The sequence below is a fragment of the Ascaphus truei genome, chromosome 8 (assembly GCF_040206685.1).
Source record: "Ascaphus truei isolate aAscTru1 chromosome 8, aAscTru1.hap1, whole genome shotgun sequence".
NCBI classification, from domain to species: domain Eukaryota; kingdom Metazoa; phylum Chordata; class Amphibia; order Anura; family Ascaphidae; genus Ascaphus; species Ascaphus truei.
Genome location: NC_134490.1, coordinates 102,852,476 through 102,880,009, shown reverse-complemented (window position 1 = coordinate 102,880,009; position 27,534 = coordinate 102,852,476). Strand labels below are relative to the sequence as shown.

Here is a 27,534-nt window from a genome sequence, read left to right as displayed (position 1 = left end):
GAGGTCTTTCATGTCTTTGGTGTCTTGATGACTATGAAGAGTACTGTATGAACTGCCAGTCCAGATATGACTGCTTCATCATTTCCATTTTAAGTAACTGTCTATATTTTGCCTGTTATTTGTATATCTGATGTGTTCACCTTTATCAAGGAATAAATTATATTTTATCATATCTAAGTCTCGTCCCAGTTCAGACCCAGTTATAAATATATATTATATATATATTTGTGTGTAAATTACAGCCTGCCATAAAGTCACCGTGACACCTAGGTCTTGGTGTACACCGAACTGAGGCAGATGAGGGGAATGAAGACATTAGAACACCTATGGTACACCTAGACCCCAGAGCCCCCCACAAATGAGATACAGCTAGGGGTCACCTAGTAATAATACACGGGAGATATAGGGACCCACCAATAGCCAGGAGTGTATATAGCAGAGACATGATGCTGTTCTCCTTCCCTCATGCGCCGGGTCACAGTTGATTACAGGAGTCGTATCACAAATATAGCTTTAGCAAGTTACACACACGATGAGATAGGTATACAACCCAACGACCCAAGTCAGGTTAGCGGTAGATTAAGTATACACGCCTGGAGAGGAAATATAGTTTAACCTTGAGATATATGGCCCTGGTGTAAAGGAGTCACATATGAAAAGAGAGGTTTATACGTAGGGACACAAGAATAGACACAGGTATATATCTTTGCAGAATGTTTATGCGTATGGAGACAGAGATATACAAGATATACAAGGGTATCTATCGTTTCATAGAACTAGGACAAGATAGAGACAATTAAAAAAAAAGTAGTGGGATATATATAGATAAACACAGAGATTACAGAAAAGAATGATAGAGTAAAGGCAGGAGGACAGACTAAGCTTCACAGGAGCCATACAGACAGAACACTGTAGCCGAGTATAAAAGAAGTGGGGTTGAACCACAATCAGAGACTAAAGGGTACACCTGGGGTGTGCATATGGGCAGGCAGGAATGTTTACATGTTATATATAAATACGGTTATGCTTTATAATGTATGCAGGGCCGGGGGCTGGATTTGCTCAACCCTGGTCCTCGCTATGTTGCCATCAACCACTGACCTGGAAATTCTCAGGCCAGTCACAGAAGACCTCTGGGACTCTGAGGACCGAATACTTGCGGTCTAAAGGACACGTTGGTTCGGTGTCCAGTCCCTTTCGCCCCTTTCGTCCCTGCTTTTTGCCCTATGTATGGAGCCACTAGCAGCCCAAATTCGTGATAATCCAGATATCTCCATCTTGGAATTTAAGAACCAGACCCACAAAATTTCCCTATACGCAGATGACGTCCTTCTGATGTTATCTAAACTCCTCACGTCGCTTCCCAACCTCTTTGATTTGTTAGGTAAATTTAATAGAATCTCAGGATTTAAGATAAATCAGTCTAAATCAGAAACCTTAAATATAAACTTACCAAAACCATTAGAAAAACTTATTTCCATTCATTTCAATTTCAATTGGCAACAGAAATCTATCAAATATTTAGGAGTACATATCACTAAAAATTATAATTCGGTGTACAAAGCAAATTATCTCAAGCTATTCCGGGCTGAGATGGTAAAATTTTTATATCTCCTGGATTGGCAAAATATATAGTGTAAAGATAAACCTACTACCACGTATTCTTTACCTATTCCATTTTGGGGTAACCCAAACTTTGCTCCAGGCATGGATAGCGCAAATTTTTCAATTTGTAAAAAAAAATGGTATAACACGTTTTAAAGATCTGGAAGGAAATAACAAAATCAAACCATTCGCACAAATTATCTCGGACAATAATATCCCAGATTCGGAAATATAAATATACCTCCAGATAAGAGCTTTCTATGACAAACTAAAACCACACCCCCCCTGACAACATTTGAAAGGATCTGTCTTAGAGAGACAAATTATTATTATACAGAGAAGTGGTCGGTTCTAGCACTAAGGTAACGCAGAAATTTACGTATATGCTAAAGTGGGAAACGACCTGGGTGAGGTCCTGGAACTAGAAGAATGGACGCAGATCATGTCAGCGGCCTCCAAGACTTCGATTTCCACAACATTGAAGGAGAATGCATATAAAGTCCTGATGAGGTGGTATCATACCCGGCTTAAATTATCACATTTCATACAAGTATTCTCCCCGCTGTGCCCATGATAGTATGGGGAATCCGCAGACCTGTTACAACTGCTGTGGTTTTGCCCCTGTTTGGTACCCATATGGGACAAGATTAAAGATTGGCTACAGAGGATCTAGGGCCTCGTAATTCCTCTAAATCCCTGGCTCTTCCTACTGAACAGAGCAATACAGGGAATAGCAAAACTCAAACTCAAATTAATTGCACACCGCAACAGCTACGAGGGGTGAGATCGCAGCATCATGGAAACAAGATGTAATTCCTTTAATCCCCAAGATTCGGAATAGAATTTGGCATGTGTGCCAGATGGAAAAGATGATGAGTTTAGTTAACAACACGGGCGAAAATTATCTAAAAGTCTGGACACCGTGGCTAGCCCAGACAGACATCCCAGGGGTAGAGATAACCACGATAATGCTTTAATAGTTGCAGATGCGTTCTCCTTTGATGGCTTGGCGAGTCGAGCTCCTGCAAAGTATCAATGAAGATAATACAAAAAGAAAAACAAAAGATTCAAAGATTCACTCATTCTACAGAGATCGGATTCCAAGACATGGGAAGTGTAGACTCGGACGGATCCGTGGCTACCCTCCCCCAACCCACCCTCCCACCCTTTCCTTCCTTTCCCCAACTTTGTTGTCCTATTTTGGTTACCTCATATATGATACAAATTGAAATATACATAGGATATTGGTAACTCACAAAAATATGTTGAATGTTTTGTATACCTTTATTGTGATTTGCAAACCAATAAAATACAAGTTATAAAAAAGAAATAAACAAGGAGGAACGTAGCTACGGAAGTGGTGCAACGGGAACAAGGGAGGGCCCTCACCTTTCCAAACACTAATAATAAACAAAATAGTTCCCAGCACACAAAAATAGAAAAAACAGATCATCTGCAATTAATATTTAATGTGAAAGCATATAATATAAAAATGTACAGAATGAAAGATGTAGGAGTAAACCGTACTCCGAGTGCTGAATGGCACTTAAAGGGAAAGTGGAGGATGTGGATAGGGGAAGGCAGGGGGTGGGAAAACAATGGTAGGGAAGTAGGTGAGGAGGGGGGGGGGGGAAGAGGGGATAACAGAAAAGCTGAGGATAAATCAATAGGTACGTAGAGGGGGGCTCTGCCTGGTCCCTATGGTCTAAAGAACCACAGGTACATCCCTCCCCCTACATCCTAGCCTCCAAGCAAATGACCTCAACTAGCTCAATAAAGGGATAAGCCTAAAAAGTGTCAATCAACATGCAGTCAAATCACAGAGCTGCTAGATAGAAAGTAAAGCTCAAACGAATATGATAACCAAACAGAGTCCAAACGCATAAGGCAACCCAAGCAAAGGGACAAAACAAGTCCAGGCTCAAAGGAAACAGGCTCACAATATGACTGGAACACTGGAAAACTGCTGTCTGCTGGGTTGAGTCCGTGGTTCTCCCCAAAATGAGGAGTATTTAAACCCCTTGCCGCCGTGTCGCATCTTTTCCACACCATCGATGATCTGAAACCGCAGTTGGCTCACTGTGTGCCCAGCCCGTGTGAAGTGGTGTGACACTGGAGCTTCCTCATCACCACCACGGATTGCAGCCTTGAATTTTCTAATCCGATCCTTGATACATTGGGTGGTCTCCCCCACATACCCCATGCCACAAGGGCACTTAATGAGATAAACAACCTTGCAGGACAGACAAGTGTAGAAATTCTTGATTTGACACTTCCTACCTGTCCTAGGGTGGGTGAAAGTGTCTCTTTTTTGCATATTACTGCATTGAGCACAACTACATCTGTAGCAACCAACTCGAGGTGTACCCAAAAATGTTTGTTTAGTGGTAAAACTCCCTAAATCAGCTTGATAAGATGATCTCTTATGTTTTCACCCCTTCTGTACGAGAACAATGGTTTAGCAGATAAAACAGGTGCTAATGAAGCATCGGTACTTAATTAGTGCCATTGGTGAAGACTAATATTCCTAATACGTCCACTCCAAGTATTGTAAGTGGAAACAAAAGGGATGGAGAAATCTCTCTTAGTTCCAGTGACGCGAGGTCCCTTCTGTATAAGGACGCTCCTATCAGGGATTTCAGTTTTAGACGCTGTTCCCTACGAAGCGGAACAGGATAGCCCCTATCTACAAACTTCCTTTGCATAGAATCTAAACGTGCAGATATTGTCTCGGGGGTGCTAATAATCCTTCTTGCACTGAGAAACTGGCTAAACGGTAAACCCTTGATGGAACCAGGGGGGGTGGAAGCTTGTGAAATGTAACAGATTGTTCTTATCAGTGGACTTGGTGTAGACATCAGAGGTCAATTTCCCATCAAGAATACGTATAGTGGTATCTAAGTAGTTGATTGCTGTCCTATTGATAATGTTAGTAAAACTGATAGTGGGCCAAGATGAATTGAGGTCTCCTATGAAAGCTAGGAGATCAACCTCTGTGCCCACACAGACAAGGAAGATGTCATCAATATATACCACCCACATATGCCCAGAAGTCAGAAAGGATGGATGGTTATAGACAAACTGATCCTCTAAGTCATTCATGTAGATGTTGGCATATGTGGGTGCCATGTTCGACCCCATGGCCGTACCCTGACACTGTATATAGAAATTATCTTCGAACATGAAGTAATTGTCACGAAGAATAATTTTAAGCAGATCCACAATAAACATACGTTCCCTGGGTTTGAACAGCCTGTTGTCATTGAGAGCGGACTGTACCGCCCGAACCCCTTCATTATGAGGAATCAAGGTGTACAAGCTGTTCACATCAAGGAGTACCAGAAACACTTTCTCATTAACGACAAAGAAAGCATTGATTCTTCTCAGAAAATCCGATGTATCCTGTATATAGGATTGTGCTTCTACCACCAGTGGACGTAATAGCTTATCTATGAAGATTGCTAATGGTTGAAAGATTGAATCCGTCCCTGCAACGATGGGGCATCCTGGAGGCTTCACTAGATTCTTGTGAATCTTGGGTAGTATATATATATATAACTGGTACTATCGGGTCCTTACATAGTTACATAGTTGCATAGTTACATAGTAGATGAGGTTGAAAAAAGACTTCCGTCCATCAAGTTCAACCTATGCTAAATTTAGACAACAGATATTTTATCATATATCTATACTTATTGATCCAGAGGAAGGCAAACAAAACCCCAGAGTCATATCATCCAAGGATATCTCATAAGGGGAAAAATAAATTCCATCCTGACTCCAAGAATTGGCAATCGGATTAATCCCTGGATCAACATCCTTCCCATGTATACTTATTTGGTATATCCCTGTATACCTTTCCTATCTAGGTCTTGATAAGGAAATATCTCTGCCTACCACAAATGACCCCACACTCCAGGGCCATCATCACTGTTTGCAAAATTCTTGTGGCTACCTCAGCAGTTGGATTGTGGGTTACTAACCTATAATTAGATCCGTAAAATAATTGCCTAAGTATCTCACCCCTGTAATAGTCCCTGTTCACGGAACCACCCTTATCCATAGGCTTGATTACAATAGACGTATCTGTTGACAACTCTCTAATGACAACTGTTCTGTTTAGAAAAATTGGTGTGCTGCGTACTGGGGGCACTTTTTATCAAGAGGACCATCTCATGGCGTACCAGTGAAATGAAAGTTTCTACAATGTAATTGGTGGGTGGGGGGTTAAATGTCCCTTTGACCTTACACTCTTTAGTTAATAGATGAAACGGTGTGGTGTCATCTACACCAGAACTGGGAGCGGGTGTGCTGGTGGGATTCTTAGAAAAAAATGCCTTAAGTCTGATGTTTCTAAAGAATTTCGCTAGATCAAAAGGATCAATAACCATGGTTGAGACAAAGGAGAGACCTTAATTCAATACCTGTAACTGTTAGTCTGAGAGAATTTTGTCTGAGATATTTACCACCAAGAGACGTGGGATCGTGTCTGCATCCCTCTCCGTGGTTGGTCGGTCATGGCGGTGTTTGCGCCCAGCCCGTCAACCCCTAGTGCCACCTCTAAAAAACGAGGTGCTGTTCCAGCTGACGAATCGCTTTCTGGTGAGTCGAATACCTCTGTATATGCAGGAGGTCTTGATGACTTTTGACCACGCCACCGATGATCCGCTCTCCGGAACTCCTTCCACTGCTAGTAGTACACTTTTCCAAGGTTATAGTCCCTTGCATCTCGAAGGAATTTAGCCCTTTTTCTACTCTCTATATCTCTACTGAAGGTATTCAGGGTCTCGTCAAATTCTTTTTTGAGATCCCTTAGCTCACTGGCATCCAGATAGCTATAGAGAGGAACCTCGCTCAAACCCCTTGTTGTTGAGGCGTGCTGCCTAGGGAGTGGATCATGAACTGATGACGAGTGTATCTAAAGATGTACACAGAAAGAATCCCTTTGTAGGCGCACCGCAGACCTTTATAGAATAAATGTGGTCAGGGGAAATAAATAATTGTGTTTAACAAAATTTTTATTAATCAAATTAGTGATGGTGTAATAAAAATAGCAAATATTAAAGAACTAGTATTTACTATGTTAAAAGACACTAATTGTGTCACAACGGTAGGTCCAGAGGAACTACTCTGGGCCCATCAGCAGATGTAGATATACAGTATATGTAGCTTGTATTGATTCACTGTAATGTCTTGGATGTTTAGCATATATCTAAGGTATACCAGTATATGTCCTGAAGTGGATGTAGATCACTCAAGTGTGACACCTAGTGGTGCTGAAATGTTTCACACCCTATGCCTAGATCTTCATTGCTATATGCCTCTGTGCTCTAATGTTTCCACTGGCAGTATGTGGTCCCATGAGTGAGTGCATGTTTGGAATCCGCCGTGCACATACCAACAGTGTATTGAGGATTCTTGACTATCCAATGTGACTGGCTGGGTAAGTATCGCCCTAGTGCAGATGCAGATATGCACTGATGGTATGTAGCTACCTGATTCTGGTCACGATTATTGTGTCTCAGCAGTGATGGGGTTAATGTCCACTATACCTATGGAAATGTTTCTCAGTGTATTACCGCTGGACACACAGAAGCGCTGCAGTTTAGAGCTAGAATCTAGGTTTGTTAGTTAATTCTAAGGTGTCTGCGTTCACTTCGGTGTGTATTGCTACACTTAGTCTCAAACTCTGGTAGTTTATTGCGGGGGCAGTTGTTATTATACCAGTTATGGCAACATTTGCCGTGTCACCCCTCGCGCCCCTTGATTTTTGTCCCGTAGACCCCGTGTACAGATACTTGGATGTCGGGGAGTTTACAGTTTGCGCTATTATATCGGGCACAATTCTAGGTGAGTTTGTGAATCCTGCAGTGTCTGCATATAGCTCAATAAGTATTACTGCGTTTAATCAGCAAACCTGGTGGTTTATTATGAGTGCAGTCATTGTTATGTTGTTGTAGCAACAGTTGCCGTGCCTTTCCTCACGCCCTTTGATGTAAGCCCTGGTAGACCCCGTGTACCGATACTGTTAGTCAGTGTCTTTACTATGTGGGCAAGTTTTAGTGGCTAAAGTGTTTCACCATCATATACAGTTTTGTATTTACCCACACGTTGTAATAGTTTGGTACTTTGCGACTGGATTATGTCGCTTCAGGGAATACTCATGGAACCCCTGCTGAAGGCGGGGTGGATGTGTAGACGGGCTATATCACAGTTGGGTGAGACAGTGGCAGGAGACAGTCCCGCAGTACGCTGAGTTCCCAGATGATATTGTCAGTGTATTAGAGTCAGGGGTACAGTGAGGGTAGCATAGGGCAAACGTTCTGTTCGTTTTTTTTAAAAAAAAGACTATATAGCGTTGTTAGGCAGCCCTGCCCCTTCGCAGTGAAGCAATGAAACAGTGAAGCTCCGCACTCGTGTGCTGTGAGTAGTTTCTTAAAATCAATGATTCCTGCAGAGACCCATAGTAGCGGGGGACATTCCCACAGGGCTTACATCAAAGGGCGTGAGGAAAGAATTAGAATTAACTAACAAACCTAGATTGTAGCTCTAAACTGCAGCGCTTCTGTGTGTCCAGCGGTAATACACTGAGAAACATTTCCATAGGTATAGTGGACATTAACCCCATCACTGCTGAGACACAATAATCGTGACCAGAATCAGGTAGCTACATACCATCAGTGCATATCTGCATCTGCACTAGGGCGATACTTACCCAGCCAGTCACATTGGATAGTCAAGAATCCTCCATACACTGTTGGTATATGCACGGCGGATTCCAACCATGCACTCACTCATGGGACCACATACTGCCAGTGGAAACATTAGAGCACAGAGGCATATAGCAATGAAGATCTAGGCATAGGGTGTGAAACATTTCAGCACCACTAGGTGTCACACTTGAGTGATCTACATCCACTTCAGGACATATACTGGTATACCTTAGATATATGCTAAACATCCAAGACATTACAGTGAATCAATACAAGCTACATATACTGTATATCTACATCTGCTGATGGGCCCAGAGTAGTTCCTCTGGACCTACCGTTGTGACACAATTAGTGTCTTTTAACATAGTAAATACTAGTTCTTTAATATTTGCTATTTTTATTACACCATCACTAATTTGATTAATAAAAATTTTGTTAAACACAATTATTTATTTCCCCTGACCACATTTATTCTATAAAGGTCTGCGGTGCGCCTACAAAGGGATTCTTTCTGTGTACCTCTTTAGATACACTCATCATCAGCTCACTGGCATCCAACAAGCCTTTAAGACTGTCCTCAAGTGCAGTGATGTGGGTTTGTGTCTATTAAATCTTTGTGTATGTGAACAATGGTGAGTATAATTAGGTCAAGAGAGCATTTGTTAAGAATCCCTTTCCATTGTTCACAATACTCAGTTTGATCAGCAAATAGTGTGGGCAAATAGTGAGGGCCTTAAACTGCATCTCAATTCTAGGGATACGTTTGGCTCAATAGTATTCAGCCAATGTCGTGGCTTGAAGCTCTAGGCTAACCTTATGTCTGAGATGCTTCTCGAGAGCATTTAGGAATGTCCGAGACATGTTCCTCCGATAAGAAATCCCTTTTCCCTACGCATAATGTGGCTATGCGGGCCGCATCTACATCTGTATATTCCCCCCCCCCCCCCCCCTTACTCACCTACTTCCCTATCATTGTTTTCACACCCCCTGCCTTCCCCTATCCACATCCTCCATTATACACCCCTTTCCCTTAAGTGCCATTCAGCACTCGGAGTACGGTTTACTTCCACATCTTTCATTCTGTACATTTTTATTTTATAGGCTTTCACATTAAATATTCATTGCAGATCTGCTTTTTTCTGTTTGTGTGTGCTGGGAACTATTTTGTTTATTAAAAGCATAAAGCAAGTACCAATAATGCCATACAGCAAAACATTATGGGTAAAGACAAGACATTACAGAAAGGTAATTGTGAATATAAGCAACCCAAAAGATTGTAAGCCTTTGCCCAGATACAAAAATTGTGCAGGGAGACAAAAGGATCAGACATAGCAAAAAGGTGGCTATTACTGTACATGGTCAAGTCGCTATGCAGATTGAGCAAGTCCAAAGAGTACCTTATAGATCCTGAATTCATAGAAGAGTCACTGAAATACCCAGTCTGGGAAGACAATATTTGAAAGGGCACTATTATTGTCCGCAATATGGTTAGCTTCAGGCATTCAAACTCGGACCCTCTGTACTTATGTTTTAAGGGAGTTTATTTCCAAGAAGTCATTTAGAAGATGTTTTTGACTGACTGGTTGCATTTTAAAGCTATGACAGCTGTTATACTGCATCATTTTGTAGCTGCTGAGGGTAGAAAGCCTTGGTAAAGTAGAAGGCACAGCAAAGAATGACACCCATGTACAAGATTCTACTAAAAAAAATTAAGGTAAATTCTCTTATGAAGGTGAAATATACACAAAATAGCTTTTCTTTATTAAAACAGTTTTAGTTTAGAGTAAGGACATGCACGTCATGTGTATGTATGTCCTGGTTGCAGGCCTTAATTTACAGGTGGACCCTACAAATATTAAGGAATAAAAAAAGCAGAGAAAGTAGAAAAACAATAATTCTGATATGTGTGTGGTGTTCACAACTCCCTGATAAAGTCTTATTAAGTCCTTCATGATTGGCCATGTCATACTGTATGTCACTAATAAGACTATTTTCTCAAAAGATGATTAGCTTGATTACATCTTAATCCAGTATTTGGCTAGGCATTACTATAAATATATCATTGGTTAATTGAGATCTCATAATTTCAATCATTTTAAATCACAGGAAACCCTATTTCTGGCTTGCCTTTTTTATTTAGAACATGCCTTTCCCCAACTGATGAGTAAGTTAGAGGTGATAACCAATGAGAGCTCTATAGATTGTGGTCAAAAAGCAATAATTAACAACCACCCAAGGCAACATAAAAAATACAATTTACAATTAATTTAGCATTTCCTCACTCTTGTAGGTAGTGTGGAGGGGCTACAATTGTAATGTTATATATGTTGTAGGTTATAATAATCGCATTTATAGCGTTTACGAACTATTTAATCAGATGTTGGGCATCTCAAGAAAAGTCTTGTGAGGTTTATTAAATACATACATAACAGCATTCTATATTGATCCTATAGCACAGCGGTGCGCAAACTGTGGGGCGCGACCCCCAGGGGGGGCGCGACACTGCCGACGGGGGGCGCGGGGTTTACAGAGGCCCCGCGCGCTTCCCGAAGGCACTTAAATTAAGTGCCGGGGGAGCTGCAGGGCCTCTGTAAACCTAACTTACCGTGGCTCCGGCGGCTTCCTCCCTGCGTCGCCATGGCAACGCGACGTCAAAATGACGCTGCGAGGTCATGTGACGTCACGTTGCTATGGCAACGTGACGTCATTACGCCGGAGCGCGGGTAAGTTGGGGTTGGGGGCGCGGGAGGGGACAGCCGTCAGGGGGGCGCAGGGAAAAAAGTTTGCGCCCCCCTGCTATAGCACATCTATTTACAGGCAAGTAATGCTTTGACACCACACACACAACTCTCTGTCCAAAAATATCAGACTCCCCCCACATCCTTTTACATGTAAAAGGATTCCTCACGCGGGACCTAATGTCCAAAGAGAGCTTGTTAGTAACTACTGTAGGCTCATTCTGAGTAGCAACAGAACTTCAACACCATCAACCAACCCTGTGTTTCCACTTTCTTCTTATTGGAGCATGGGTTTCAAGTACTGTACCCCATTAAATATTGTTGTATGATATTGTTCTCTTATCTCTTATTGTATTGTGCTGCAGAATATATTAGCACATGATAAATAAACAATAGTAATGCACTTTTAGACCCACCAAAGTACAAAAATGTGTTTCAAAGCAAAGCCCTAAAAGTACTATGCACATGTCAAGACATATTACAGGTGTCTTATGAATTTTCCAATAATAAGAATTAAAAAAGGCCACAATTTCAAATAAACTAGATATCAAAATAATCTCAGATATCTGGCATTTAAGTTTCTTCATTCGGGATTTCTTTTGCATGCGTTCTAAAGTGTCTTACAAGACTTGAACGGTCACGATAGTTTTTCCCACATTCAGTGCAGTTATATGGCCTTTCCCCTGTGTGGAGTCTCTGGTGTATAACCAGCCTGGAATGGACACTGAAGCTTTTCCCACACTCTGAGCATGAAAATGGTTTTTCTCCTGTGTGAGTCCTCAGGTGTTTAAAAAGAGCTGAGCTATCACAATAGCTTTTCCCACATTCAGTGCATGTATATGGTCTTTCTTCCGTGTGCAGTCTCTGGTGTCTAATATGATTAGAGCTGTAACTAAAGCTTTTTCCACATTCGGTGCAAGTATACGGTTTTTCTTTTGTGTGGCTTCTCAGGTGTTTGAGAAGACTTGAGCCATCACTAAATGTCTTCTCACACTCTGTACAATTAAATGGCTTTTCTCCAGAATGAAGTCTCTGGTGTGTTATTAGATTTGATTGGATACTAAAACCTTTTCCACAATCAATGCACACATAGGGCTTCTCCCCTGTGTGGATTCTCTGATGTCTAACAAGATTTGAAATATGTGCAAAGCATTTCCCGCATTCAGTACAGGTAAATGGCCTCTCTTTTGTGTGAATTCTCTGATGTCTAACAAGACCAGAACTGTCTCTAAACATTTTTCCACAATCATTGCACGAAAACGGCATCTCTTCTGTGTGACTTCGTTGGTGCTTAACAAGAAGTGAGCTGAAAGCAAACCTTTTGCCACATTCTGTGCAGGTAAACGGCTTCTCTCCTGTATGGAGTTTTTGATGTCTCACAAGATTCGAGACATGACCAAAGCTTCTTCCACATTCAATGCATGTAAATGGTCTCTCTTTTGTGTGAATTACCCGGTGTGTAACAAGACCTGAACTGTCCCGAAAGGTTTTCCCACAATCAGCACAAGAATAGGGCATCTCTCCTGTGTGGGTACGTTGGTGCTTAAGAAGTTGAGAGCTGCTAACAAATCTCTTCCCACATTCAAGGCAGGTATATGGCCTCTCCACTGTATGACATTTCTCATGTGTAACAAGATGAGAGCTGTGACTGAAGCTTTGTCCACATTCTAAACACACATATGGGCTCTCTCCTGTGTGGATCTTCTGGTGTCTAGCAAGACTTAAGTAGCTACTAAAGTTTATCCCACATACAGTGCATGCATATGGTCTCTCTTCCATCGGAGTTCCTTGATGCACAGGAAGTGAGCTAAAACTGAAGCTTTCAACAGATTCTGAGAAAGTATAGGGTGTTTCCTCTGCGCTGGCTTTCTGGTTTGTAGCAAGATTTGGATTGAAATGAAATGGTTCAACATCTGTGTATGTCCCCAGGTTTGGAGCAAGCTTTGAGTTGCACTTATACAGCCCCTTTCCAGTGTGAGTTCTTTGGTGAACTTTAGACACTGATTTTCCATTAAGGATTTTACCACTTTCTGTGTACATGGATTTCTTGACACACATGTTATTGTTTATTTGTGTTACTTTTTGGTTACATTCTGTGCACTTCTCATCTGGAGAAGTAATGCTTGAATGCTTTACACATTGTTTGCCATTTGTAAAATACTGTCTTTTACATGAGGATTCCTCTGAATCAATTTTCTTTTTCATATCTGGTGAGGGTGGCATATGACCGCTTCTCTGCTTAGATTCTTGGGCAATGCTGTTATTTTCCATTTTCCACTGTGGAGAGTAATTAGCTGTGTGATGTCCATCTAGTCTTATTCCACCTACCAAAGAACCTACAGGGAGAAAAAAATAAAAGAGGGGGGGGGAGGAAGAGCGGGGATAATATAACATATGCTTCAATAGTTCTGGTGCCATAAAAAACATAAAATCATTAGCTCAAATGTGGTAGGACAACAAAGTTATAAAATATAAGACCCTCTTTACAATGGAGCCACAATTTGTCATGTATTTTGTACAGAGTTAAGACAAATTGTACGTGATCAACTTTATATATTTGTAGATCATATACAATATTTGAAAAATTAAATACTTCTTAAAACCTGTCCTTTTGTCATCTTTAAAAGCATTGCATGGTCTGTGGTTCCCAATAATTAAGGATTAATACACCATAAAGATATATGTCGCTATTGATCAAGTCGTCTGCCATAAAACACCTCCATGTGCTGGAGGGTACCTTCTAGTACAGAAGACTGCTCACTAAATATGGCCCATACTGTTCATAAATAAATGAGAATGTAATTGTAATGGAGGAATACAAATCATGTGGTTTTAAAGAAGCCATTCAAGCTGCTGTTAAAAAATATATATATTATTAACATATAATATATGGACATCTAAATGAGTGGATTATAAAAAATAGAAATGAAAAATAAGTGAAGTTGAAATATCTCATAAAGTGCAATAGGATAAAAGTGTTATAGAAAAGCACCAATGTCAGATGCAAGAAAAGAAGACTTTCAAATCAAACACAACAAAAGAAGAATTCTCAATTAAACAAGATTTAAACTGCAGAATGGAATACATGATATCTTATAGCATGCCCATGTGGGTTACAAAACATAGGAAGAACCACAAGAGCTTTAAAAATCTGCAGATAGGAAATATAAAAAGGAATATACAGACACATAGCATACATAGTATACCAAAACATTTTCAATTGTGTCATGAGTCTTGCTAATGCAAGAAGCCTGACAGATAAAATGTGGGAGCTTGAATTAATAGCTTCAAGGGAGCAGTATGATATCATAGGCATTACTGAAACATGGTGGGATGAAACTCATGACTGGACAGTTAATTTAGAGGGTTATTCTCTTTTTCGGAAGGATCGAACAAATAGAAGGGGAGGTGGAGTATGCTTATATGTTAAACCGGATCTAAAACCTATTATAATGGATGATGTCTATGAAGGGAATGATGAAACTGTAGAGACTTTGTGGATAGAAATTAGCAGTGGAGGTAAAAGTATAAAGAAAATGTTTGTGGGAATATGCTATAAACCACCAAATATCTGTGAGATTGAGGAAGCTAAAATACTTTTGCAAATGGAGAAGGCATCAAAACTGGGTCATGTTTGCATAATGGGGGATTTTAATTATCCAGACATAGACTGGGGCAATGAGATTAGCATTACAACAAAAGGGAACAGGTTTTTGGGGGTGCTTAAAGATAATTATATGACCCAAATTATTGAGGAACCAACCAGGAGAGGGGCAGTTCAGGATTTGGTCATATCAAACAATGTAGAAGTAATAACAAATATTCAAGTCCTGGAACATTTGGGTAAAAGTGATCATAACATGGTCTCATTTGAAATAAATTATCAAAAAACAGATTACTTGGGTTCAACAAAGACCTTCAACTTTGGAAAGGCAGATTTTTATAAACTGAGGTCTAATCTAGTAGTAATACAATGGGATGATGTTTTTGCAAGGAAAATGTAGAAGATAAATGGGCAGTCTTTAAAACATTGCTAGAAAAGCACACTTATCAGTGTATACCCTTGGGTAATAAGTATAAAAGAAATAAGTCAAAACCAATGTGGCTAAATAAACAGGTAGGGGAGGAAATGGACAAGAAGAGGAAGGCGTTTAGATTCTTTAAGTCAGAAGGGACAGAGACATCGTATCAAAATTATAAGGAATGTAACAAAAATTGCAAAAGGGCAATCAAATTAGCAAAAATGGATAATGAAAAAAGGATTGCAATAGAAAGTAAGGTCAACCCTAAAAAATTCTTTAAGTACCTTAACAATAAAAAAATGAGAAAAGAAAATATAGGACCCTTTCAGTGTGAGATGGGTAGGCAGATTATTGGAGATAAGGAAAAAGCTGAGGTATTAAACAAATTATTTGCCTCTTTGTTTACCAGGGAAGAATCAAGTTCAATAGTAGTGCCGCAGGAGGAAGTCACAACCTCCATATTAATGAACAATTGGTTAACTGAGGAAGAAGTTCATAAGCAACTTGAAAAAATTAAAGTTAATAAGGCACCTGGCCCGATGGCATACATCCAAGAGTTCTCAAGGAGTTAAGCTCAGTAATAGTAACACCATTATATTTAATATTCAAGGACTCCATTTCCACAGGCTCAGTACCAGAAGATTGGCGTAAAGCAGGGAGCTAGATCACAACAGGGAAATTACAGACCTCTAAGCCTAACTTCAATAGTAGGGAAACTACATGAAGGTTTAATACGGGATAATATTCAGGAATACCTAATGGAAAACAAAATTATTAGTAATAGTCAGCATGGATTTATGAAGGATAGATCTTGCCAAACTAACCTTATTTGTTTCTTTGAGGAGGTAAGTAGGAATATAGACCAGGGTAATGCAGTTGATGTGGTCTACTTAGATTTTGCAAAGGCTTTTGATACGGTTTCACACAAGAGGTTGGTGTACAAAATAAAGAAAGTTGGACTCAGTAATAATATATGCACGTGGATTGAAAACTGGTTAAAGGACAGACAACAGAGGGTTGTCATAAATGGAACTTTTTCAGGTTGGGCTAAAGTCGTGAGTGGAGTACCTCAGGGATCGGTACTGGGACCCCTGCATTTTAACTTGTTTATTAATGATCTTGAGGTTGGGATCGAGAGCAAAGTCTCCATCTTTGCTGATGATACTAAATTGTGTAAGGTAATAGAATCAGAGCAGGATGTAATTTCTCTTCAGAAGGACTTGGAGAGACTGGAAACGTGGGCAGGTAAATGGCAGATGAGGTTTAATACAGATAAATGTAAGGTTATGCATTTGGGATACAAGAATAAAAAGGCGACTTACAAATTAAATGGAGATATATGGGGGGAATCCTTGATGGAGAAGGATTTAGGAGTGCTTGTAGACAGCAGGCTTAGCAATAGTGCCCAATGTCATGCAGTAGCTGCAAATGCAAACAAGATCTTATCTTGCATCAAACGGGCAATGGATGGAAGGGAAGTAAACATAATTATGCCCCTTTACAAAGCATTAGTAAGACCACACCTTGAATATGGAGTACAATTTTGGGCACTAATCCTAAGAAAAGACATTATGGAACTAGAGAGAGTGCAGAGAAGAGCCACCAAATTAATAAAGGGGATGGACATTCTAACTTATGAGGAGCGGCTAGCTAAATTAGATTTATTTACATTAGAAAAGAGGCGTCTAAGAGGGGATATGATAACTATATACAAATATATTCAGGGACAATACAAGGAGCTTTCAAACGAACTATTCATCCCACGGGCAGTACAAAGGACTCGGGGCCATCCCTTAAGGTTGGAGGAAAGGAAATTTCACCAGCAACAAAGGAAAGGGTTCTTTACAGTAAGGGCAGTTAAAATGTGCAATTCATTACCCATGGAGACTGATGGGAGATACAATAGATTTGTTCAAAAAAAAGGTTGGACATCTTTTTAGATGGGAAAGGTATACAGGGATATACCAAATAAGTATATATATGGGAAGGATGTTGATCCAGGGATTAATCCGACTGCCAATTCTTGGAGTCAGGAAGGAATTAATTTTTCCCCTTAAAGCTGCAGTTCAGTCAATATCCTGCATGTGTTTTTTTTTTAATAAATCAGTTCTGTAGTAAGAAAAAATACTTTTAGCATTTTCTGTTTTTAAAAAAACAACTTTGAAAGACCAATTTTCTTGTATCCTATTTTAACAGCCATTTGCTAAGGCACTGTCCCTTCATGTCCTGTCACAAGCCCTGGAACACCCCTTTGTCAGCAATGATCTCCCTCTAGCACGTGTCAGTGCAGGATTGCTCATGAATATTCATGAGCTTCCACTGACAGACAAGCAGAATATAAACAGATCCCTTCACTAATTATGTCACCAAATTTCGACCTATCAATACATGGAGAACGAATTGGCTGGCAGCTATACAGTTCTTTAGGTAATTAGAGATTGCACACATGAAACTATTGAAGTAAAAAAATAAATTTAAAAAAAATAAAAAAAGACTGAACTGCAGCTTTAATGGGGGTTTTTGTTTGCCTTCCTCTGGATCAATAAGTAAGTATAGATATAGGATAAAGTATCTGTTGTCTAAATTTAGCATAGGTTGAACTTGATGGACGGAAGTCTTTTTTCAACCTCATCTACTATGTAACTATGAGTCAAATTCCAGAGGACTCATCTATAAAAGGTATAGAACATGTAGCAGCTCATTGGAGAGGAGGGAACAGAACAAATGATTTAGCCAAACGAGAGAACATCCATTGTCTCAAAACGATGCATCCGGGAGGTCTAAACGTAAGCATAGACATTCGTGCTTTTCTATACCACTTTTATCCAATTGCACTTTGATATTTCAACTTCACTTATTTTCAATTTGTATTTTTTATAATCCACTCATTTATGATGCATTTTACTATTTTCTCGTTTTCATCAATCGTCGTTATGAATGTTTTATATATTAATGTTGTATATATTAATGTGTTTTTGTCGTGCATAACGTGTTCTGTCATTTTTAATATGGTTACTGGTTTGTGAGATATATGTCCTTTCTATTTTTATGCTACTATTATGGCCAATTTTTATGCTATTATGGTCTATTTGATCAATTGTCCTCACATATTTTCTTTAAAATTAAGAATATTAGCGGACAGTTCTGTCCCAGTCTATAAGGTTCTGGAACTGTCTAGTATAACTTAATTCCACCCTCCCATCAATTTTCCATCAATTCTTGATAATTTTTATATTTCATATTTTTAATAATTATATAATTATGTATTGTATTTAATAGAGAGCTATTATATTTTAGCCCTATAAATCTATTTTCCTTTAAAATGTACGATTATATTTTTTATCCCTGAATAAAGTTCCCCTCATTACTTATGATTTTGTATTTAGCATTATACACTTGGCATTTGAACTATTACTATGTCTATGTGCACATTGGTATATCAAATGGTATCCCTAGAAGGATATTAGGATGAATTCCTGTGTATTAGATGATAATACCTAGATCCATTGCACATCATTTGTAATAAGACATCTGACCAATAAGGACACTGAAGGGGATATTTATTAAGGATCCTGTGACGCAATCATCATGACAAAGCTGAATCAGTGCGAAACGCATTGAGTCATTACTGCCACTGCTGCCCGCCTGCTGAGAATCAGCGTACGTCCGTGCTAGCCCGTGCATGCGTTCCATGGCCGTCTTGCATTCCAATCGCCGGAAGTGACGACACCGAAGACCGGAAGTGCTAGAAACGGGGAGACGCCGGACCACAGAGGACTGTGCAAGACAGCAGAGATCAGAGAAACTGATCGCATCTTTAGTATTACATGTCAGTACCCTTACGAATTATGCAAGTGTGTTTTTTCTCATATTTGATTCATCTGCTTAATACACATAGATCGCACTATGTTTTATTTTCCCCTTTGTTTTATTTTCACCTGAGAGCTTCATGCCACTGAGGACTAGTGACCAGATCTGATCAACACACACCCCATCCAGCACCAATATACCAAACTGAATTTGGAACTGCTTTATTCAATATTGTGAAACATTAGTGTACATCTCATAGAACATCTCTAGCATATACTATTCCCATTCCAGACTATCTGCACTATTGGATGTTTTCTATGTCGTTTTTTGGTGATATTTGCGCTTCCCAACTCCACTGCCTAGCACTTCACAGAAGAGGATCCCAGACCATCCTCTAGCTGCATTTTGTACAATCACTTATTTTTTGGAGCACAAATATTATATTTTATTATCATACTTATATCACATTTAATATCCCTAATATCACACTTCCTGATGAGAGCCTTATTCACTTTTCTGTCCTTCAGTGTAACAATAATACATTTTAAAAAAATGCTACAATTATTTTCCCTTAACCCTCCCTGCCACCACCACTCCGTTACCCTCATCTCTATCCTACCCCCTCCCCTCTCTACCTCACCTCTCCCCATATCCCCACCACCTCCACAGCCACAACCCCTCCCTTACCCTCCCTGCCACCACCTCTCCCCTCCTTTACCCTCCCCGCCACCACCCCTCCCTTACCCTCCCCGCCACCACCCAGCCCTTACCCTCCCACCCCTCCTCTAACCCACCCCCTTGCTCTCTACCCCACCCCCTCCCTCTTTACCCCACCCCTCATCTCTATCCTACCCCACCCCCCTCATCTCTATCCTACCCCCTCCCCCTCCCTACCTCCTCTCTATCCTACACCATGCCCTCTACCACACCCCATCTCCTCTCTACCCCACCTCTCCTCTACACCCAACACTCCCCCTCTACATCACCCCCACCCTCTCTACACCACCCCTCCTCCCTACCCAACCCCCTCTCTCCCCCACCCCTCCCCCCCTACCCTCCCACCCACCACCCACCCTTCCTCTAACCCAGCGATGCGCAAAGTGGGGGGCGCGACCCCCAGGGGGGGCGGGAGATTGTGCTGGGGGGGCGCGGGCAGTTGCAGAGGCCCCGCGCTCTTCCCCCAGGCATTTAAATTAAATGCCGGGGGATCGCGTGAGGCCCCTGCAACTGTTTACTTACCGGGATTCAGCCGCCTGTGTTGCGTCGCCATGGCAACGCGGCGTCAATAGACGCCGCGGCACCATGTGACCTGACGTCACACGCCCACGCAGCGTCATCTGACGTGGCTGAAGGAAGGCAGGGGGGCGCGAGAGCCGGGGGCAGAGAGACAGGGGGGCGCAGCACAAAAAGTTTGCGCTCCCCTGCTCTAACCCACCCCCTTCCTCTCTACCCCACTCCCCCTCATCTCTATCCTACCCCCTCCCCCTCCCTACCTCCTCTCTATCCTACCCCATCCCCTCTCTACCCCACCTCTCCTCTCCACCCAACACTCCCCCTCTACACCACCCCCCACCCTCTCTACACCACCCCTCCTCCCTACCCAACCCTCTCTCCCCCACACCACCCCCACCCTCTCTACACCACCTCCTCCTCCCCACCCAACCCCATCTCTACCCCACCCCTCCCCCTCTCATCCTTCTCTCTACCCTCTCCTCCACACCACCTCCACCCTCTCCTCCCCACCCCCCTCTACACCACCCCCACCCTCTCCTCCCCACCCAAACCTCTTTCTTCCCCCCCTCCACCCAACCCCCTCGCCTCCACCCTCTCTAACCCACCACCCTCTCTAACCCACCACCCCACCCTCTCTACACGACCCCCTCTACCCTCTCAATCCCCACCCCCCTCCTACTCCCATCGTTACCCCCCTATTCTCCCCCCACCCCTATCCCCCCCACCCCTATCCCCCTCTCCTCCCCCCACCCTTATCCCAGCTTCTCTACCCAACCCACTCTCTTCCACCACTCTACCCTCTCCTCCCCTATCCCCCCTCTCTACCCCCAGTCTACCCCACCACTCTACACTCTCCTCACAACCCCTATCCCTCTACACCACCCCTATCCCACCTCCCTACCCCTATCCCACCCACCCATATCCCCCTCTCCTACACCCACCCCTATCCCCCCTCTCTACCACACCACTCTACACTCTCCACCCCTCCCCTATCCCTCTACCCCACCCAACTCATATCCCCGTCTCCTCCACCCACCCCTATCCCCCCTCTCTACCATACCCACTCACCTCAACCACTGTACCCTCTCCTCCTCTATCCCACTCTCTACCCCACCACTCTACCCACTCCTTCCAACCTCTCCTCCCCACCCCCTCAACCCCCTACCCCACCCCCTCAACTTCCCCTAACCTCTACTCCCCACCCCCTCAACCTCCCCTACCATGTCCACCTCTCCCCCCAACCCTCTCCTCCCCACCCCCCTAACCTCCCCTACCCTCTCCTCCTCACACCCTCAACCTCCCCTACCCTCTCCTCCCCCTCAACCTCTCCACCCCCCTCAACCTACCATACCCTCTCCTCCCCCTCAACCTCTCAACCTACCGTCTCCTCCACACACCCTCAACCCCCCCTACCCTCTCCTCCCCCACCCCTCAACCTCCCCACCCCCTACCCCACCCCCTCAAACTCTCCTACCCTCTCCTCCCCACCCCCTCAACCCCCCCACACCCTCAACCTCCTCAACCATCTCCTCCCCACCCCCTCAACCTCCCCTACCCTCTCCCCCTAACCCCCTAAACCTCCCTACCCTCTCCACACCACCCCCTAAACCTCCCCATACCCTCTCCTCCCCACCCCCTCAACCTCCCCTACCCTCTCCTCCCCACCACCTCAACCTCCCCTACCTTCTCCTCCCCACCCCTTCAACCGCCCCTACCCTCTACTCCCCACCCCCTCAACCTCCCCTACCCTCCCCACCCCCTCAACCTCCCCTACCCTCTCCTCCCCACCCCCTCAACCTCCCCTCCCCCTCAACCTCCCCTCCCAACCTCCCCTCTCCTCCCCACCCCCTTAACCTCCCTACCCTCTCCTTCCCACCCCCTCAACATCCCCACCCCCTCAACCTCCCTACCCTCTCCTCCCCACCCCCTCAACCTCACCTACCCTCACCTCCCCAACCTCTCAAACTCCCCTCTCCTCCCCACCCCTCAACCTCCCACCCACTCCTCCCCCTCAACCTCCCCACCCTCAACCTCCCTACCCTCTCCTCCCCACCCCCTCAACCTCCCTACCCTCTCCTCCCCTCACCTCCCCACCCCCTCAACCTCCCTACCCTCTCTTCCTCACCCCCTCAACCTCCCCTACCCTCTCCTCCCCAACCTCCCCTACCCTCTCTTCCACATCCCCTCAACCTCCCATACCCTTTCCACCTCACCCCCTCAACCTCCCCTACCCAACCTCCCCTACCCACCTCCCCTACCCTCTCCTCCCCAACCACCCTACCCTCTCCTCCCCCTCAACCTCCCCACCCCCACAACCTCCCTACCCTCTCCTCCCCTCAACCTCCCCACCCCCTCAACCTCCCTACCCTCTCCTCCCCCTCAACCTCCCCTCTCCTCCCCACCCCCTCAACCTCCCCTACCCTCTCCTTCCCATCCCCTCAACCTCCCCTACCCTCTCCACCCCCTCAACCTCCCCTACCCTCTCCTCCCCATCCCCTCAACCTCCCCTACCCTCTCCTTCCCATCCCCTCAACCTCCCCTACCCTCTCCACCCCTCAACCTCCCCTACCCTCTCCTCCCCATCCCCTCAACCTCCCCTACCCTCTCCTCCCCAACCCCTCAACTCCCTACCCTCTCCTCCCCATCCCCTCAACCTCCCCTACCCTCTCCTCCCCATCCCCTCAACCTCCCCTACCCTCTCCTCCTCACCCCCTCAACCTCCCTACCCTCTCCTCCCCTACCCTCTCCTCCTCACCCCCTCAACCTCCCCTACCCTCTCCTCCCCCTCAACCTCCTCTCTCCTCCCCACCCCTTCAACATCCCTACCCTCTCCTCCCCCTCCCGACCCCCTCAACCTCCCTACCCTCTCCTCCCCCCTCCCCACCCCCTCAACCTCCCACCCCCTCAACCTCCCCACCCCCTCAACCTCCCTACCCTCTCCTTCCCCTCAACCTCTCCCTACCCCCCAACTTCCCCGCCCCCTACCCCACCCCTCAACCTCCCCAACCCTCTCCTCCCCACCCCCTCCTCCCTCAACCTCTCCCTACCCCCCAACTTCCCCGCCCCCTACCCCACCCCCTCAACCTCCCCAACCCTCTCCTCCCCACCCCCTCCTTCCCCTCAACCTCTCCCTACCCCCCAAACTTCCCCGCCCCCTACCCCACCCCCTCAACCCTCCCCAACCCTCTCCTCCCCACCCCCCTCAACCTCCCCTCCCCACCCCCCTCAACCTCCCCTACCCTCTCCTCCCCACCCCCTCAACCTCCCCAACCCTCTCCTCACCACCCCCTCAACCTCCCCTACCAACCCCCTCAACCTCCCCAACCCTCTCCCACCACCCCCTCAACCTCCCCTACCAACCCCCTAAACCTCCCCTACCCTCTCCTCCCCACCTCCCATACCCTCAGCTCCCCACCCCCCAACCTCTCCTACCCTCTCCTCCCCACCCCCTCAACCTCCCCTACCCTCTCCTCCCCACCCCCTAAACCTCCCCTACCCTCTTCCCCACCCCCTCAACCTCCACTACACTCTCCTCCCCACCCCCTCAACCTCCCCTACTCTCTCCTCCTCCCCACCCCCTCAACCTACCCTAACCTCTCCTCCCCACCCTCTCAACCTCCCATACCTTCTCCTACCCACCCCCTCAACCTCCCCTACCCTCTCCTCACCACCCCCTCAACCTCCTCTACCTTCTCCTCCCCACCCCCTCAACCTCCCCTACCTTCTCCTACCCACCACCTCAACCTCCCCCACCTTCTCCTCCCCACCTTAACCTCCCCTACCCTTTCCTCCCCACCACCTCAACCTCACATACCCTCTCCTCCCCACCCCCTCAACCTCCCCTACCTTCTCCTCCCCACCCCCTCAACCTCCCCACCTTCTCCTCCCCACACCTTAACCTCCCCTACCCTTTCCTCCCCACCCCCTCAACCTCACCTACCCTCTCCTCCCCACCCCCTCAACATCCCCTACCTTCTCCTCCCCAACCCCTCAACATCCCCTACCTTCTCCTCCCCAACCCCTCAACCTCCCCTACCTTCTCCTCCCCACACCTCAACCTCCCCTACCCTCTCCTCCCCACCCCTACCCTCTCTTCCCCACCCCCTCAACCTCGCCAACCCTCTCCCCCCCCCACCCTCAACCTCCCCTACCCTCTCTTCCTCTCCACACCCCTCAACCTCCACACACCCTCAACCTCCCCAACCCTCTCCTCCCCACACCCTCAACCTCCCCAACCCTCTCCTCCCCACATCCTCAACCTCCCCCCACCCTCAACCTCCCCCCACCCCAACCCCTCTCCTCCCCACCCCCTCAACCTCCCCTACCCACCCCCTCACCTCCCTACCCTCCCCACCTCCCCAACCCTCTCTTCCCCAACCCCCCAACCTCCCTACCCTCTCCTCCCCACCCCCCCAACCTCCCCTACCCTCTCCTCCCCACCCCCCCAACCTCCCCTACCCTCTCCTCCCACCCCCTCAACCTCCCCTACCCTCCCTACCCCCTCAACCTCCCCTACCCTCTCCTCCCCTCAACCACCCCTACCCTCTCCTCCCGACCCCCTCAACCTCCCCTACCCTCCTCCCCACCCCCTCAACCCTCCCCTACCCTCTCCTCCCCACCCCCTCAACCTCCCCTACCCTCTCCTCCCCACCCCTTCAACCTCGCCTACCCTCCCCACCCCTCAACCTCCCCTACCCTCCCCACACCCTCCCCTACCCTCCCCATACCCTAAACCTCCCCACCCCCCTATACCTCCCCACCCCCTATACCTCCCCTACCCTCCCCACCTCCTATACCTCCCCTACCCTCTCCTCCCCACCCCCTCAACCTCCCCTCCCCACCCCCTCAACCTCACCTACCCTCTCCTCCCCACCCCCTCAACCTCCCCTACCCTCTCCTCCCCACCCCCTCCCTCTCCTTCCCACCCCCTCAACCTCACCTACCCTCTCCTCCCCACCCCTCAACCTCCCCTACCCTCTCTTCCCCACCCCCTCAACCTCACCTACCCTCTCCTCCCACCCCCTCAACCTCCCCTACCCTCTCCTCCCCCTCAATCTCCCCTCTCCTCCCCCTCAACCACCCCTACCCTCTCCTCCCCACCCCCTCCCCTCTCCTCCCCACCCCCTCACCTCCCCTCCCCACACCCTCCTTCCCATCCCCTCAACCTCCCCTACCCTCCCCTCCCCCTCAACCTCCCTACCCACCCCATCCCCTCACCTCCCCTACCCTCTCCTCCCCACCCCCTCAACCTCCCCTACCCTCTCCTCCCCACACCCTCAACCTCTCCTACCCCCTCCTCCCCACCCCCTCAACCTCCCCTACCCCCCTCCTCCCCACCCCCTCAACCTCCCCTACCCTCTCCTCCCCACCCCCTCAACCTCCCCTACCCTCTCCTCCCCACACCCTCAACCTCCCCTACCCCCTCAACCTCCCCTACCCCCTCCTCCCCACCCCCTCAACCTCCCCTACCCTCTCCTCCCCACCCCCTCAACCTCCCCTACCCACCCCCTCAACCACCCTCCACACCCTCAACCTCACCTACCCTCTCCCCCCCACCCCCTCAACCTCCCCTACCCTCCCCCCCCCCAACCCCTCAACCCCCCCTACCCCACCACCTCAACCTCCCCTACCCCACCCCCTCAACCTCCACCACCCCCCCTACCCCACCCCCTCAACCTCCCCTACCCCACTCCCTCAACCTCCCCCTCACCCCCCTACCCCACTCCCTCAACCTCCCCCACTCCACTCCCTCAACCTCCCCCACCCTACTCCTTCAACCTCCCCCTCACCTCCCCCACCCCCTCAACCTCCCCCACCCCCTCAACCTCCCCCACCCCCTCAACCTCCCCCACCCCACTCCCTCAACCACCCCACTCCCTCAACCACCCCCTCACCTCAACCTCCCCACTCCCTAAACCTCCCCTCACCTCCCCCACTCCCTCAACCTCCCCCTCACCTCCCCCACACCCTCAACCTCCACCACCCCCTCAACCTCCCCTATAACCAACACCTCAACCCCCTAACCCTCAACCTCCCCATCCCCTCAACCTCCCCATCCCCTCAACCTCCCCCACCCCCTTAACCTCCCCTATAACCAACACCTCAACCCCCTCACCCTCAACCTCCCCATCCCCTCAACCTCCCATCCCCTTAACCTCCCCCACCCCCTCATCCTCCCCTACAACCAACCCCTCAATCTCCCCACCCCCTCAACCCCACCCCCTCAATCTCCTCCACCACCACTACCCTCCCCAACCACTCCACCACCCCTACCCTCCCCACCCCCTCCACCACCCCTACCCTCCCCACCCCCTCCCCACCCTCTCAACCTCCCCCACCCCATCAACCTCCCCTACCCTCTCCTCCCCACCCCCACCCCACCCCCTCAACCTCCCCTACCCCCTCAACCTCCCCCACCCCCTCAAACTCCCCACCCCCTCAACCCCTAATCCTCCCCTACAACCTCCCCACCCAACACCCTCAACTCCACCCCCTCCCCTACCCCCTCAAACCCCACTACCCTAACCCCTCAACCTCCCCCTACCCTACCCCCTCAACCTCCCCCCTCAACCTCCCCCACCCTCTCCTCCCCACCCCCCACCCCCCTACCCCCTCAACCTCCCCACCCCCTCAATCCCCCTACCCCACCACCTCAACCTCCCCCACCCTCACCCCACCCCCTCAACCTCCCCCACCCTCACCCGCTCCCCACAACCTCCCCTTCCCACCCACCCTCTCCTCCCCACCCCCATCCCACCCCATCAACCTCCCCCACCCTCTCCTCCCCACCCCACCCCCTCAACCTCCCTACCCCTTCAACCTCCCCTACCCCCTCAACCTCCCCCTACCCCCTCAACCTCCCCCACCCCCTCAACCTCCCCCACCCCCTCACCCCCTCATCCTCCCCACCCAACCCCCTCAACTCCACCCCCTCCCCTACCCCCTCAACCCCCACTACCCTACCCCCTCAACCTCCCCCTACCCTACCCCCTCAACTTCCCCCTACCCTCACCCTCCCCCACCCTCTCCTCCCCACCCCCACCCCCTGCCCACCCCCCTACCCCCTCAACCTCCCCACCACCTCAACTTCCCCCCTCTCCTCCCCACCCTCACCCCACCCCCTCAACCTCCCCCACCCCACCACCTCAACCTCCCCCACCCCCTCCCCACCCCCTCCCCACCACATCAACCTCCCCCACCCTCTCCTCCCCACCCCCACCCTCTCCTCCCCACCCCCACCCCCTCAACCTCCCCCACCCTCTCCTCCCACCCCCACCCCACCCCTTCAACCTCCCTAACCTCTCCTCCCCACCCCCTCAACCTCCCCTACCCTCTCCTCCCCACCCCCACCCCCTCAACCTCCCCTACCCCCTCAACCTCCCCCACCCCCTCAACCTCCCCCACCCCCTAACC

At 47.4% G+C, this 27,534-nt stretch overlaps 2 protein-coding genes across 2 annotated transcripts in view; one reads left to right on the top strand and one right to left on the bottom strand.

The window, feature by feature from the left end:
- JMJD1C (jumonji domain containing 1C) overlaps window positions 1-27,534 on the top strand; it is a 1,023,975-nt gene that overhangs the window by 610,291 nt on the left and 386,150 nt on the right. The window lies entirely within an intron of this gene.
- On the bottom strand, window positions 10,013-13,823 carry LOC142502122 (uncharacterized). The gene has a single exon (XM_075612979.1). The coding sequence runs from the start codon at window positions 13,481-13,483 to the stop codon at window positions 11,630-11,632; it is 1,854 nt and encodes a 617-aa protein (XP_075469094.1). The 5' UTR covers window positions 13,484-13,823; the 3' UTR covers window positions 10,013-11,629.